At 45.3% G+C, this 12,660-nt stretch overlaps 1 protein-coding gene across 1 annotated transcript; it reads right to left on the reverse strand.

Moving 5' to 3' along the window:
* Positions 1–8,549: 8,549 nt before the first annotated feature.
* On the reverse strand, positions 8,550–10,575 carry LOC147626357 (11,12-secotaxane synthase-like). The gene is made up of 3 exons (XM_086816798.1): positions 9,132–10,575; positions 8,837–9,030; positions 8,550–8,591 (listed from the first exon to the last, which is right to left on the reverse strand). Exons 1-3 carry the CDS (start codon positions 10,264–10,266, stop codon positions 8,550–8,552), a joined length of 1,371 nt encoding a protein of 456 aa, XP_086672924.1. The 5' UTR covers positions 10,267–10,575.
* Between the last annotated feature and the right edge of the window lie 2,085 nt (positions 10,576–12,660).

Raw genomic sequence — 12,660 nt, forward strand, 5'->3', positions numbered from 1 at the left:
TAAATCGTGGCCGTCCATGTACCTCGAACGAGATAGTAATATCAAATCTCAGCCGTCGATCCTTCCCCAACCCTAAAATTAGGTGTGTATCTTGGCCGTATGTTGCACTAACCCTAATATCCAGAGCGTTAATCTTGCAAACCCTAAATTGCATGATGTTACCGAACCTCGATCGAGGTTATAAAACCGGAAAACTTTTTTTTTTGCCTCATTGTCACAAGTCGTTTTCACTCTCCTTGCTCTCTTGATTTGGATTAGCATTAGTGAGCCCATTAGCATTGTTTTATAGCTTCATTAGTGCTACTTAGCACTAAGCATTAGACCCTTCACATTAGACCCTTCACATTGGACCCTTCACATTTGGCTTAGATTTTAGCATGGAGTCACACGAGGAGGGCCACGAGGAGGGCCGCTCATCTATTGCGGACCTCATCGCGGAGATAGACCGCGAGTTAGCGGCTATCCGTAGGAGTGCTAGAGACACTCCGTCTACATTACATATCGTGGCAGACTTGGAGGCAATGCTTGCGTCCCTTCGTAGCCTTCACGATATTGTTTATGTAGATGAGTGGATAGCCCACCGTCGCACTGCTCCTGTGTCACATGGCCTGACATATCGTCAGGTCTGTGATCTTGCTCCTATTAGGGATGGAGCCTACCTAGATCTTTTCCTCGATAGTCGTGGGATGAGGCCTGGGGCGGGCAAGCCCCTCACTATTTTGCGGTGTTCGCATCCTCGTATGGCGGCACATATCTATAGTCGATATGTTGCCGCATATGGGAGGATGCCGAACAACCGCCAGATTCCCATATACTTCGCAAAGCAGTTATATGCGGAGTTTGTCTTAGGGGAGGAGGTGGATTACACCAGCCATCGTCCGGGTGGTGGTGCTGGCCGAGGCCGTCTCAAGGACCAGGGTAGGCGGCCTCCACCAGCCCTTCGTGTAGCACCTACCATAGATCCTTCATTTGTGCCATTGTCGACAGTAGAGGCTCTTGGCACCCAAGTCGGCATTGACGTACGGAGTACCACGGAGAGCATCCAGCACGTGGTGCGCCTGTTCTCACGATCTATACCGACGACAGATGTCGAGGTATTTACATATATATTACGTCTTAAGTTTTTTTGGTCATTTATCTACATGTTTATATATACTTTTCTATATTTTTACATGAGCAGCATGGTTGATTGTGTCACGTAGGTTCCCACACCTACCACTGAGAGGCTCACTCAGGAGTTGGTAGAGGCGAGAGCGGAGATTGACCGCCTCAGAGCTGCATTACAGATGGCAGAGGCAGCTACTGTAGAGGCACATCATCTGAGAGAGTCCGACATCCAGCAGGTAGGTTTCTCTTGCACGTAAAAGAGTTATAATTAAGGTCCTAAGTTATAAATTTCTTTAAGTAATACCTAATGAGAGACTAATCAATTATTTTAATGCTTTACTTTTTTGCGTAGGCTCGGACCGAGGTAGAGAGCTCCAGAGCTGAGGCACAGCATCATCAGATTATGGAGCAGATTGCCCAGCATAGGGCAGAGCAGCTGATGCTGCATGTTCGAGAGTTTCGTAGATCCTCGGACGTGACAGTGCCTTACCTACCTTTATATCCACGGCCTGTCATCACAGAGGTTTTTCGACGACCTCTCCCGCAGGATGCACCACCCTTCCTACGTGATGCGTGCTGCTCTTTACGAGGACATTGATAGTACAGGTGGATATGCCCTGGGATGTCGACATATTTTCCACTTTTTGTCTTGCATCACCCAGGAGCTAGTCCGGTTCTAAGCATGCCCCTCCTGCCGTGCACGCGTCGACCTAGCGACGTACAGGGTATTGGGCATCGATGATCTTCACCCAGGCCTCGTTCGAGTAGATGCCAGGACTGGCAGGCCTGTCGACTTTACATCAGCTATGGACTTGGGACTCGACGCCTTCGACGATAGAGCCCAGGAGCCTGAGGTGCCTCCTGAGATAGAGTGGAGCTCACATGAGTTTGATGCTTACCAGAGAGTCCTACATGAGAGCCAGGTCACAGCATATGAGCGCGTGGGTGGTGCTGGCCCTAGTGGCACCTCGGGTGATGGTGCTAGCAGCAGTGCTGCTTCTCATGAGCAGCGTGTCCTTACAGCAGAGGAGCTTACACGAGCAGAGTGGCAGACACGTACCATTGCAGATTATAGATTTTGGGTTTACAGACAGAGGCGTCTTGCATTAGCACGACGTAGAGAGAGAGAGAGAGCCATAGCAGCTTTTGGGACTCGTGAGCTCCCGAGTACACCGGCACCAGCTCACGATCTTGCCTTTGAGGCAGACCTCCCCGCAGACATTCGACGACCCCCGCAGCCGGCACAGCCTCCTCGACGTGCACAGCAGCCTCGACGCACACGTCGACCGGCAGTTAGAGATGACGATTTTGATTGGGTTGCTGTTGATAGTGACTAAACTCAGACTAGCTGGGTTAGCTCACTTACATTGTACTTAGATTTTTGGGCAGTGACTAACCTCAGACTAGCTGGGGTGGTAGCTCATTTTCATTCTGATGTACTTATTTGATGTTTATATCATTATGAGTTTTTTCATTATTGAGTATCATTACATTTTAGTTGATGTTCTTGATTTTATTATATTTTTTAACACTTTGGCTATCATATTGTTTGTTGAAAATCTCCATGCCATCGTACCCAAACATGCTCTGATGGGGACCAAACTTTGCAAGCACGGGGGGGGCACCCACCCCCACATGCTTGCAAAGTTTGGTCACAATCAGAGCATGTTTGGATTGGTAATTAGCGCCCAGTGTGCGAGTTTTTAAGGTCTCTTGGTGCTCAAGAGGCCATGGAAAATCCAGGCCTTCCCCATACCATCGCACCCAAACATGCTCCGATGGGGACCAAACTTTGCAAGCATGGGGGGGGCCCACCCCCACATGCTTGCAAAGTTTGGTCACAATCAGAGCATGTTTGGATTGGTAATTAGCGCCCAGTCTGGATTTTTCAAGTCTCTTGGTGCTCAAGAGGCCATGGAAAATCCAGGCCTTCCCCATACCATCGCACCCAAACATGCTCCGATGGGGACCAAACTTTGCAAGCATGGGGGGGACCCACCCCCACATGCTTGCAAAGTTTGGTCACAATCAGAGCATGTTTGGATTGGTAATTAGCGCCGAGTCCGGATTTTTCAAGTCTCTTGGTGCTCAAGAGGCCATGGAAAATCCAGGCCTTTCCCATACCATCGCACCCAAACATGCTCCGATGGGGACCAAACTTTGCAAGCATGGGGGGGGGCCCACTCCCACATGCTTGCAAAGTTTGGTCACAATCGGAGCATGTTTGGATTGGTAATTAGCGCCCGGTCCGGATTTTTCAAGTCTCTTGGTGCTCAAGAGGCCATGGAAAATCCAGGCCTTCCCCATACCATCGCACCCAAACATGCTCCGATGGGGACCAAACTTTGCAAGCATGGGGGGGGACCCACCCCCACATGCTTGCAAAGTTTGGTCACAATCAGAGCATGTTTGGATTGGTAATTAGCGCCCAGTCCGGATTTTTCAAGTCTCTTGGTGCTCAAGAGGCCATGGAAAATCCAGGCCTTCCCCATACCATCGCACCCAAACATGCTCCGATGGGGACCAAACTTTGCAAGCATGGGGGGGGGACCCACCCCCACATGCTTGCAAAGTTTGGTCACAATCAGAGCATGTTTGGATTGGTAATTAGCGCCGAGTCCGGATTTTTCAAGTCTCTTGGTGCTCAAGAGGCCATGGAAAATCCAGGCCTTTCCCATACCATCGCACCCAAACATGCTCCGATGGGGACCAAACTTTGCAAGCATGGGGGGGGCCCACTCCCACATGCTTGCAAAGTTTGGTCACAATCGGAGCATGTTTGGATTGGTAATTAGCGCCCGGTCCGGATTTTTCAAGTCTCTTGGTGCTCAAGAGGCCATGGAAAATCCAGGCCTTCCCGACTGTGTTTTCCGCTCTGTACTCGAACAAGAGTGAGCCTGGTAGCAACCACTAGATGAGAGAACTGAAATGCCTCTAACTCCCACTTCCACTGCTGGAACTCAAGACTCCCCCGATGAAGTCGAATCTGCTGGTAGAACCGGCCTGCCACAATCATGCTATGGGCGTCATAAGAAAACCCATGATCATCCACTGTATCCTGGTCAAGCATGCACTTTGGCTTAGTGCAACTCATCAGATAGTAGTCTACTCCCTCGCTATTTTCCTCACTGGCAATAACAGCAAATACATCACCCTCCTGTAGCAAATCTGTCAGGTCATCATAACTGACTATGAACGCAGGACCTGTGTGCTCATCAGACACCACTGGATGTGAAGGATGCTCGGGGGAGAGGAATGTCTGTATCCATGCATCTGCCCATCCTCTCAAGGCACAATGTGACCAATCGCCATCCATACATGCTCCACAGAAGCATGCAAACCGTCGTGTGTAAATCGTGGGGGCCGCCATGCACGTGCTGCTGATGGAATGTAAGCCCAAGGCTACTGTGTCACAATCATGGGAGGCTCTACGGTCAATCATGCCACCATCCACATGCCAAAAAAATCTCCTGACAATCCGAGCATCACGTTTGGGGTACGATGATGTTGCACTCCCACACAAATGTTGGGAGCACCATTCGACTACGTGGCCCGCATCTCTGAACCGCTGAGCATCCTGTCTCGCAGCTGATGACGCCTCAAGGCACGTTTCACACACGCGCCCGCACCATCATGCTCTCCCTTCCCGTGACCAGTCTCAAAGAATGACCAAATCACTGGGATACTAGACTGCACATGCCACCTATAAATCCATAAAAGATAGTCTTAGTTATTGTTTTCTTTAAGATGTTCTAGTGAATTTAGTTTAATTGTAAATGTAAGAAAGCCATAAGTACTACCTGTAGAGCCAATAGAATTGACGTGATGACTTGAACTGTGCGCCACAACCATCCGACCAAACCCATCGCTGGACATGTCTGATCCCACAATCTCCTAAAAAATCGTCATGGAGACGAAAACAGTGTTGCACAAAATGTGCATCATGTGAACGATCATCACTGATATAGAAATGATACTCTCGAATAATGACACGGGTCTCGGGGGTACTCGCTATCCCATCTACATGAGCCTCTGCATGTCGATAGCTAATGTGGACCAAAATAGCAACCTGGTGAGGTAAGCAATACATACGTTTAGGACACAAAAAATCAATTAAGTAATGTAGCTCAAACATAAAACAAATATTACAAAATATAACCATTACCTGCTCTGAGAAGTAATACTCAGATTGTATCTCCTGAAAAGGTGTGAAAGTGTAGTTCTCTGCAAAATCAATCACAGAGACGACCACACCAATAGGAAACTCTGCTAGGCATGCTCGGAACTGACGATCCTGCCACTTGGCACAATGACTGTGCCGTATGTAGGGGTAGATCTGCTCCCTAAATGTGGCTATGAAGTGACAACGTGGTGTATGTTTGTCCACGAGCTGCAACTTCCTGGACTGTCCACCACTCTGGAGCTGGTGTGTCACATACTCATAATGTTGCCATGCCACTATCTCTTGGTCACTTGCATCAAGATCTACCATCTGTAGATGTGCAAGTGAACCACATGATGTGCAATTGCTCTCCACACAAGGCATCCTATGGAACTGGGCATCCTCCGTGCATGCACACAAAAGAGAGTGGATGAAATCACGTGGACTACGAGGCAACTCTCTATGCCCACTAAGAGAACGGAACACATCATAAAAAAGTTTGAACTCAACATGGTAGCGACAACAACATGTGTCACGCTGACGTGAGTACCTCACAGACCAAGGCTTACACCCCTCAAATGACCTTTGCCTAATTTTAAGCTCTGGATACGAAGCCACAAACTGAGAATACAACTCAGTTTGGGTCATTTCAAGAAAGCAAGCACCGTGCTCAATGAACACTCCTCTTGTCACTCTCTTACGCAAAGCTTTCTTGAAAACTGGCGATGCACGACAATTCTCCTCCCAAAAGCTTTCTATCAAGGTTCTAGTGGTTTCATCTAGTAGGCGATCATGCCTAGCTACACGACCACTACTCGCCCACATAGCACCAACCTCATTGGCATCTAAACTTTGTCGCCTAATAGACCCAACTCTAAGTGCGTGTGGTGCTATGGAAAGGATGCGAGATGTGGCACTAACCTTACCCTTCATTTGGGAGCTACTTATGGCTGCCACAATAGCCCGTCGAGCAGCCAAAGCGTCCGTAGAGTTCCTCTTCTTGTTAACTATATAGGAATGACGAACACTTTGTAGCACCGCCATGCCAGCTCTCCTCTCTCTTCGACCTCCCAATGTCGGAAAGCGCCCTGCAGTTGGCCATGTTGGGCAGATCAATCAAAGCATCAAGCACACATGCCTGTGATGAAGACGTGAGGTCTTTGAAATAGGAATGGAAGATTGCATGGGCACGACGATGTGCCCCTGACTTTGATAGTTCTTTCCTATCCACACGAAGGGCGCCCAAAGGAGGGGGGTGGGTTCTTGTAGAAGAGAGGACTCGAGAAGGGCGGGTTCATGTGGATTATCTAAACTAAGGGGTAGTGGGGGGGAAGAGGGCGAAGGGAGAGGAAGTGGAAGAGGAGGAGCAAGGCTTGGATCATCACCAACGGAAGGTGTTGCTCGTTGACGTGCTCTCCACTCTCTCTTTCTCTCACGAGCTACCCTTCTCCTCTCCTCCTCTTGAACTTGGTGGATGGGGGGGAGTCTAGTCCTATCACGTTTCCGACTCCTATGACTTTGAGAACCCATTCTCAAGGAAGCTAAGAGAGAAAATATTATAAAGGCTCAATGATGGGATAGTACTAGAGATAAGTGTGGGATAGTACTAGAGATGTGTGATTATATAGGAAAAATAGGTTATCCACTTCAAATCTCATTGGATTTCCTATCTAAGATTGATCGGATAACTAAGATAAACATAAAGATAATTAAAGATAAACTATTATCCACTTAAAAATTAATATTATTTATAATATTTATTAACAAGTCTAAATATTTATCATTACTAGATATATAAATATATCTTTAAAGATATCTTTTATTTTATAATTATATAACTGCTTTTTTTAAATAAAGTATTTTTTTTAAATTTTATTCAAAGGTTTATTCTACATAAAAAAAATTCAAGAAATATAAAATTAAAAAATTTATTTTTTTTAAATTAATAATATGATCTTTAATAATATTTTTATTGATCTAATCCCAAAATATAATCCTTTAAAATTAGTGATTTTAAATTCTTTTATTTAATAAGTTACATATATTTTATTATTTAAATTTCTATATTCTATTTCTCTAAATTACTAAATTAACTTTTCCAAAAATATATTTTTGAAAAAAGAGGGGAGGTGGGAAGGAGATGCCACGTGTCACAAGCGTGCATGACACGTGGCATTCTCTTGACATGTGGCACTATTATGGTTGATGTGGCAATTCCATGATGTGGCATGCCATGTCACCATGTGCGAGGTGGCATGCAAAGGTGGCAAGATGATGTGGCATTAATGATGAGTAGGATGATGAGGTGGGGAGTCAACTAGGTTGACCATGTTGACATGGAGGGTGGAGGTGGCAAGCTGCTTATGTGGATCCTCTCGATGCTCACGTGGACATAAAGTGGCATGCATATATAAGGTTTGTGCCTACCCAAGCCTCACACATGGAATGAAACCTAAGCTGTGAAGTTTACCAAGCCTAGATTTCCAAACCTAACTAGGATTAGTTTTAGACTTGAAAAGGGGAGAGTGGACACAATATGGGAATTTTCACTTGGGAGGATTGAAAATGGACCTTCCCATACTCAAATCAAGCCAAATTTTTTTTAATAAATTCATGGCAACAAGAGTATTGATCCCTTGAGTTTTTAGATTGAAAGATTCAATATTTAATTTTCTAGAATTAAATTACTATTGATTTAATGGGCCTCAGACAGTCATAATAAATTTTCCAAAGTAAATCTACAAAAATCAAACCGTTAGATTTGTAATTTTACCTTATACCCACATTATACTAATCTTTCCCAATCTAATCATCACTAGATCCATACAATTTGAGCATTTTAAATGGTAGATGTGGTGGGAGGATAAAATAGTATGTTTTTTAACAATTCTAATGTCTTTTAAATAATATAGAAAATAGTAGAACACATCAAAAATTACTCGATAAATCAAGTTAAGCTCTATGTTATTTGTATTTGTGATATGCAAAGTGGGAACATCATATGAGTAATAATGTAAAAGTTATAGGCAATTTACTCACATTCACTATACCTGTCTAAACCTAGGACAGGGCCTGTATACAAACTTGGTTCCCAAAGAAAAGGGGATTTGCAATTATTGGATATTCGATCAGATTATAGTTTTAGGTGCCCAACTTTGTATATGATGTTTCATTAGAAGACCTTGAAGTGAAACTCCTTGGCTAACTATGAGAGATTGGCTATTCTTCTTGAAAAAATGGTTGTTTTTCAGCTAAAGCCAAGGACGCCCACGACATGAAACTAGATAACCTCATCTTGCAACCACCCTGTAGCGAGGTGCACCTGTCATCATATCAAGATAGTACATCAACAACTCATGTACGATGCTTTTAGGCAAAAAGTTGAGTGGGTTTGCATCAGTTGAAAAACGTTTTTCTCAACGAATTTCGAATTTGCATGAGTTATTATGTGAATGTTGAAGGTTGTTATAATGTGAAGAGAGGTTTACATCCATGTGTATCATGTCTTGTGTGTGTATCTAGGACATAAAAGACTTCTTTACGTATATTAAAAGTGATAACCCTTACCGTCCAGCCCTTCGGAATCGTATACCCTTGATGGACCACGTCGCACTTTGCCCTTTTGAAGAAACCGGATACTGGTGGGCACATGCGTAACCCCTCGCTTATCACACACCTCAGGAGGTCGATGCTTTTGAGCTTCTCTCTGCTCGCGTGCTGCTGCCCGCTCTCACGTAGTGACGCAGCTAGAGCTCTGCACTCTGCACGATATACAGGTACAATTATCAGGTGATTAGCGGAATCGGGTGCAAAAAGATGACGGGTAGTAATTAAGAGGAGATACGATTACGTGATTGGCTACCTGATTTGAGCTTAGAGAGTATGTCGGGCGATTGTGCGAGGTGCTTCAGGGTGACTGCGAGTGCGGATGCGGTGGTGTCTTGGCCTGCGTGGACCAACAGGAGCATGTTGTCGCCGATCTCCTCAGCCGCGTACAGGTTGCCGGTCTCTTCGTCCTTGGACGTGAGCAGCAGGTCCAGCAGGTCTCTCGCGTCGTTGGCGCCGTCGACGCTCTGATCGACGGCGTTGGCCAGCTGTGCAAGTTCTCGCCGGCGCGTGTTGATCTTGGTGAACATGTAGTTGAGCAGCACATTCCTCGCCCCCTTGGCCTTGCCGAAGACGGTCCACGGCAAGTCCAAGGGCTGAGACTCCAAACCCGCCGTAAAGTTTTCGTAGTGGGCGCGCAGCCTCTCCAGCTCAGCCCCGGGCTTCAGCCCCATGAACAGCTCCGCGTTCAGCTGAAACGCCAGTTTCTGCAGGGCGGGGTAGCCCAAAACGACACCGTCTGCGTCGAGCCAATCCTCCTTGATGCGCTTCACCACCGCATTTTCGATTCTATCGCCAAACGTCTTGAGCGCATTCGCGTTCAAGAACACGTTGATCGCCCTGCGCAGCCTCTTGTGCGTTTCGCCTTGCACCATGCTCACAGCATGCTGCCCCTCCAGCTCTCTCAGAGACCTCGGCCAGCTGCTCTCGAAGAGTTTGTTCTCATTGCACAGCACAAACTTGTTGGCATCAGGCCCCAGCATCACCACAGTCGGGGAGCCCAGCAAGAACGTCTTGAAAACGTTGCCGTATTTTGCATGCCTCTCATCATACCAGTGGTCTGGGTTGATGGGGTGCGCCCATGAGCGCATGTACTGTAGCGTCTCCCCCCAGTAAGGCAAGCCCATGCTTCCTGCCGGAAGCGATGGCAACCCATGCACTAGCACGTTCCAGTGAGCTTTAATGAGAGGCCAGATTTGGGTATTGAAACAGAACGAGGCTAGCAGAAGTATCCCACCAACTAAAATCTCCATTAGCACCTTAATAGCTGGTATAACGCTTGTAATTAGAGAATCAACTGCATCAGTAAAGCTGCAGCCAATTATACAGAGGGCCGCAACAACGACAAAGATTATAAGCTGTAAATGTAAGGAGTTCACGTGAGAATCCATGGAGGGAGGCGGGACGATGATTAAGGAAATGATTAAAGCTAATGATAAAATATATTAGAGTTGCAGGAGTGAGGCCTAATGAGAGCAATGAGAAGGGCTAATGATAGTATAGGAGTGTGGGCAATGATTAGAGCTAATAATAGTACAGGAGCGTGGGGGATGACAAGGGCTAATAGTAGTATAGGAGTGAGGACAAAGATTACGGCTAATGATGAGTGGATGGGTCAATTAGGCGAATTACTGAGATGTGCACATCAAGTAGTCAACTAAAGTAGATTCGATGATGATGTTAATGCGAGCGTAGGTCAAGCTTGATTAAGTAGAAGAAGCGAAGATTGAGCAAGGGGTAGCTGATGCTATGAGGATGCAAGCTTAAGAGGATGGGCATGGGCTAACATGCAGTAAAACAGAGCTTTATATAGACAAGAGAGAGAGAGGCTGGATGATCAAGGGAGGGACGTAGCTGAATATGGTGATGTCTTCACGGCCCTTGGACCTTGACTTCATGGCTGTTATCATCATCAGGCTACAGCTTACAAGCCACCATTGGTCCACGCTTCAGCGCCTACCTTACCCTTCATTTGGGAGCTACTTATGGCTGCCACAATAGCCCGTCGAGCAGCCAAAGCGTCCGCAGAGTTCCTCTTCTTGTTAACTATATAGGAATGACGAACACTTTGTAGCACCGCCATGCCAGCTCTCCTCTCTCTTCGACCTCCAATGTCGGAAAGCGCCCTGCAGTTGGCCATGTTGGGCAGATCAATCAAAGCATCAAGCACACATGCCTGTGATGAAGACGTGAGGTCTTTGAAATAGGAATGGAAGATTGCATGGGCACGACGATGTGCCCCTGACTTTGATAGTTCTTTCCTATCCACACGAAGGGCGCCCAAAGGAGGGGGGGTGGGTTCTTGTAGAAGAGAGGACTCAAGAAGGGCGGGTTCATGTGGATTATCTAAACTAAGGGGTAGTGGGGGGGAAGAGGGCGAAGGGAGAGGAAGTGGAAGAGGAGGAGCAAGGCTTGGATCATCGCCAACGGAAGGTGTTGCTCGTTGACGTGCTCTCCACTCTCTCTTTCTCTCACGAGCTACCCTTCTCCTCTCCTCCTCTTGAACTTGGTGGATGGGGGGGAGTCTAGTCCTATCACGTTTCCGACTCCTATGACTTTGAGAACCCATTCTCAAGGAAGCTAACAGAGAAAATATTATAAAGGCTCAATGATGGGATAGTACTAGAGATAAGTGTGGGATAGTACTAGAGATGTGTGATTATATAGGAAAAATAGGTTATCCACTTCAAATCTCGTGTGCGCGTCTGTAGGTGCTTTGTCTTGTTGTGTATGCATTTCAAAAAGCTTAACTTAATGCATATGCTTAATGCAGAAGACTCATGTATTAAGAATATGCAATAAGACATTAAGCATATGTAGTAATGATTTTAAGCCTACGCATACATTAATGCTTAATCCATCAATTCTTAATCAATGTAATGTATTAGTATAGGTTTATTTTCAATGGCTACACTGAAAAATTAATGAAGATAATCAAAAATAGGTTATTGTTGCTCACATACCACAACGATGAAGATGCATACAACATTGCTCTTCGTAGAAAGTACTATGTCACAGATCTCGTTCGTGGCATAAGCGTGTGGTGGGTGCACTCAAGATGACATCAACAAAGCCCAAGAAAATCTTTTCGAAGCAATCATGGAGTGGAGGGAGAATTATCTTATCTCTTCCACATGCAAGAAACAATTGGTCATGCTGAGCTTGTGGATTTAGTGCAACAAGCTTAACAAAATGTATTTTAGGATTTAGGTGTAATGAACTATGTAATTTGTAATTTGCAATATAATCCATGATATTTTTGGCTAATTGTAATTCTTTTTTTTATGTTTTAAGTGTTTAAGTCTTAAAAAAAATGTCATTAACTAGTATTTAAATAATGTGATTAAAAAAAACAGAGATAGAATGGGGGAGAGATGTGGGGATACATATCCCCACAAATCTCACCCATTTTGTCCTCATTCTTTTTCTTGCAAACAATCTGCGGCTATAGCCACGCGTGGCTATAGTCGCAGCTATACACACGTGGCTGTAGCCGTGTGCTCGTAGTTGTGTTTGTAGCCACATTCATAGCAGTGTGACCGTTTTCTTCCGTATATAGATTCTTTTAAATTTATGCGGCTATTGACACGGCTATGCTCTTCATTTGTTGTAGTAATACACATACACACACACACACACACACACATATATATATATACATATATATACGTACATACATACATATATATATATATATATATATACATATACATATACATATACATATACACACATATACATATACATATACATATACATATACATATACATATATATATATATAC

Source organism: Cibotium barometz, chromosome 22 (genome assembly GCF_041138505.1).
Source record: "Cibotium barometz isolate CiBa-2024 chromosome 22, ASM4113850v1, whole genome shotgun sequence".
Classification (NCBI taxonomy): domain Eukaryota; kingdom Viridiplantae; phylum Streptophyta; class Polypodiopsida; order Cyatheales; family Cibotiaceae; genus Cibotium; species Cibotium barometz.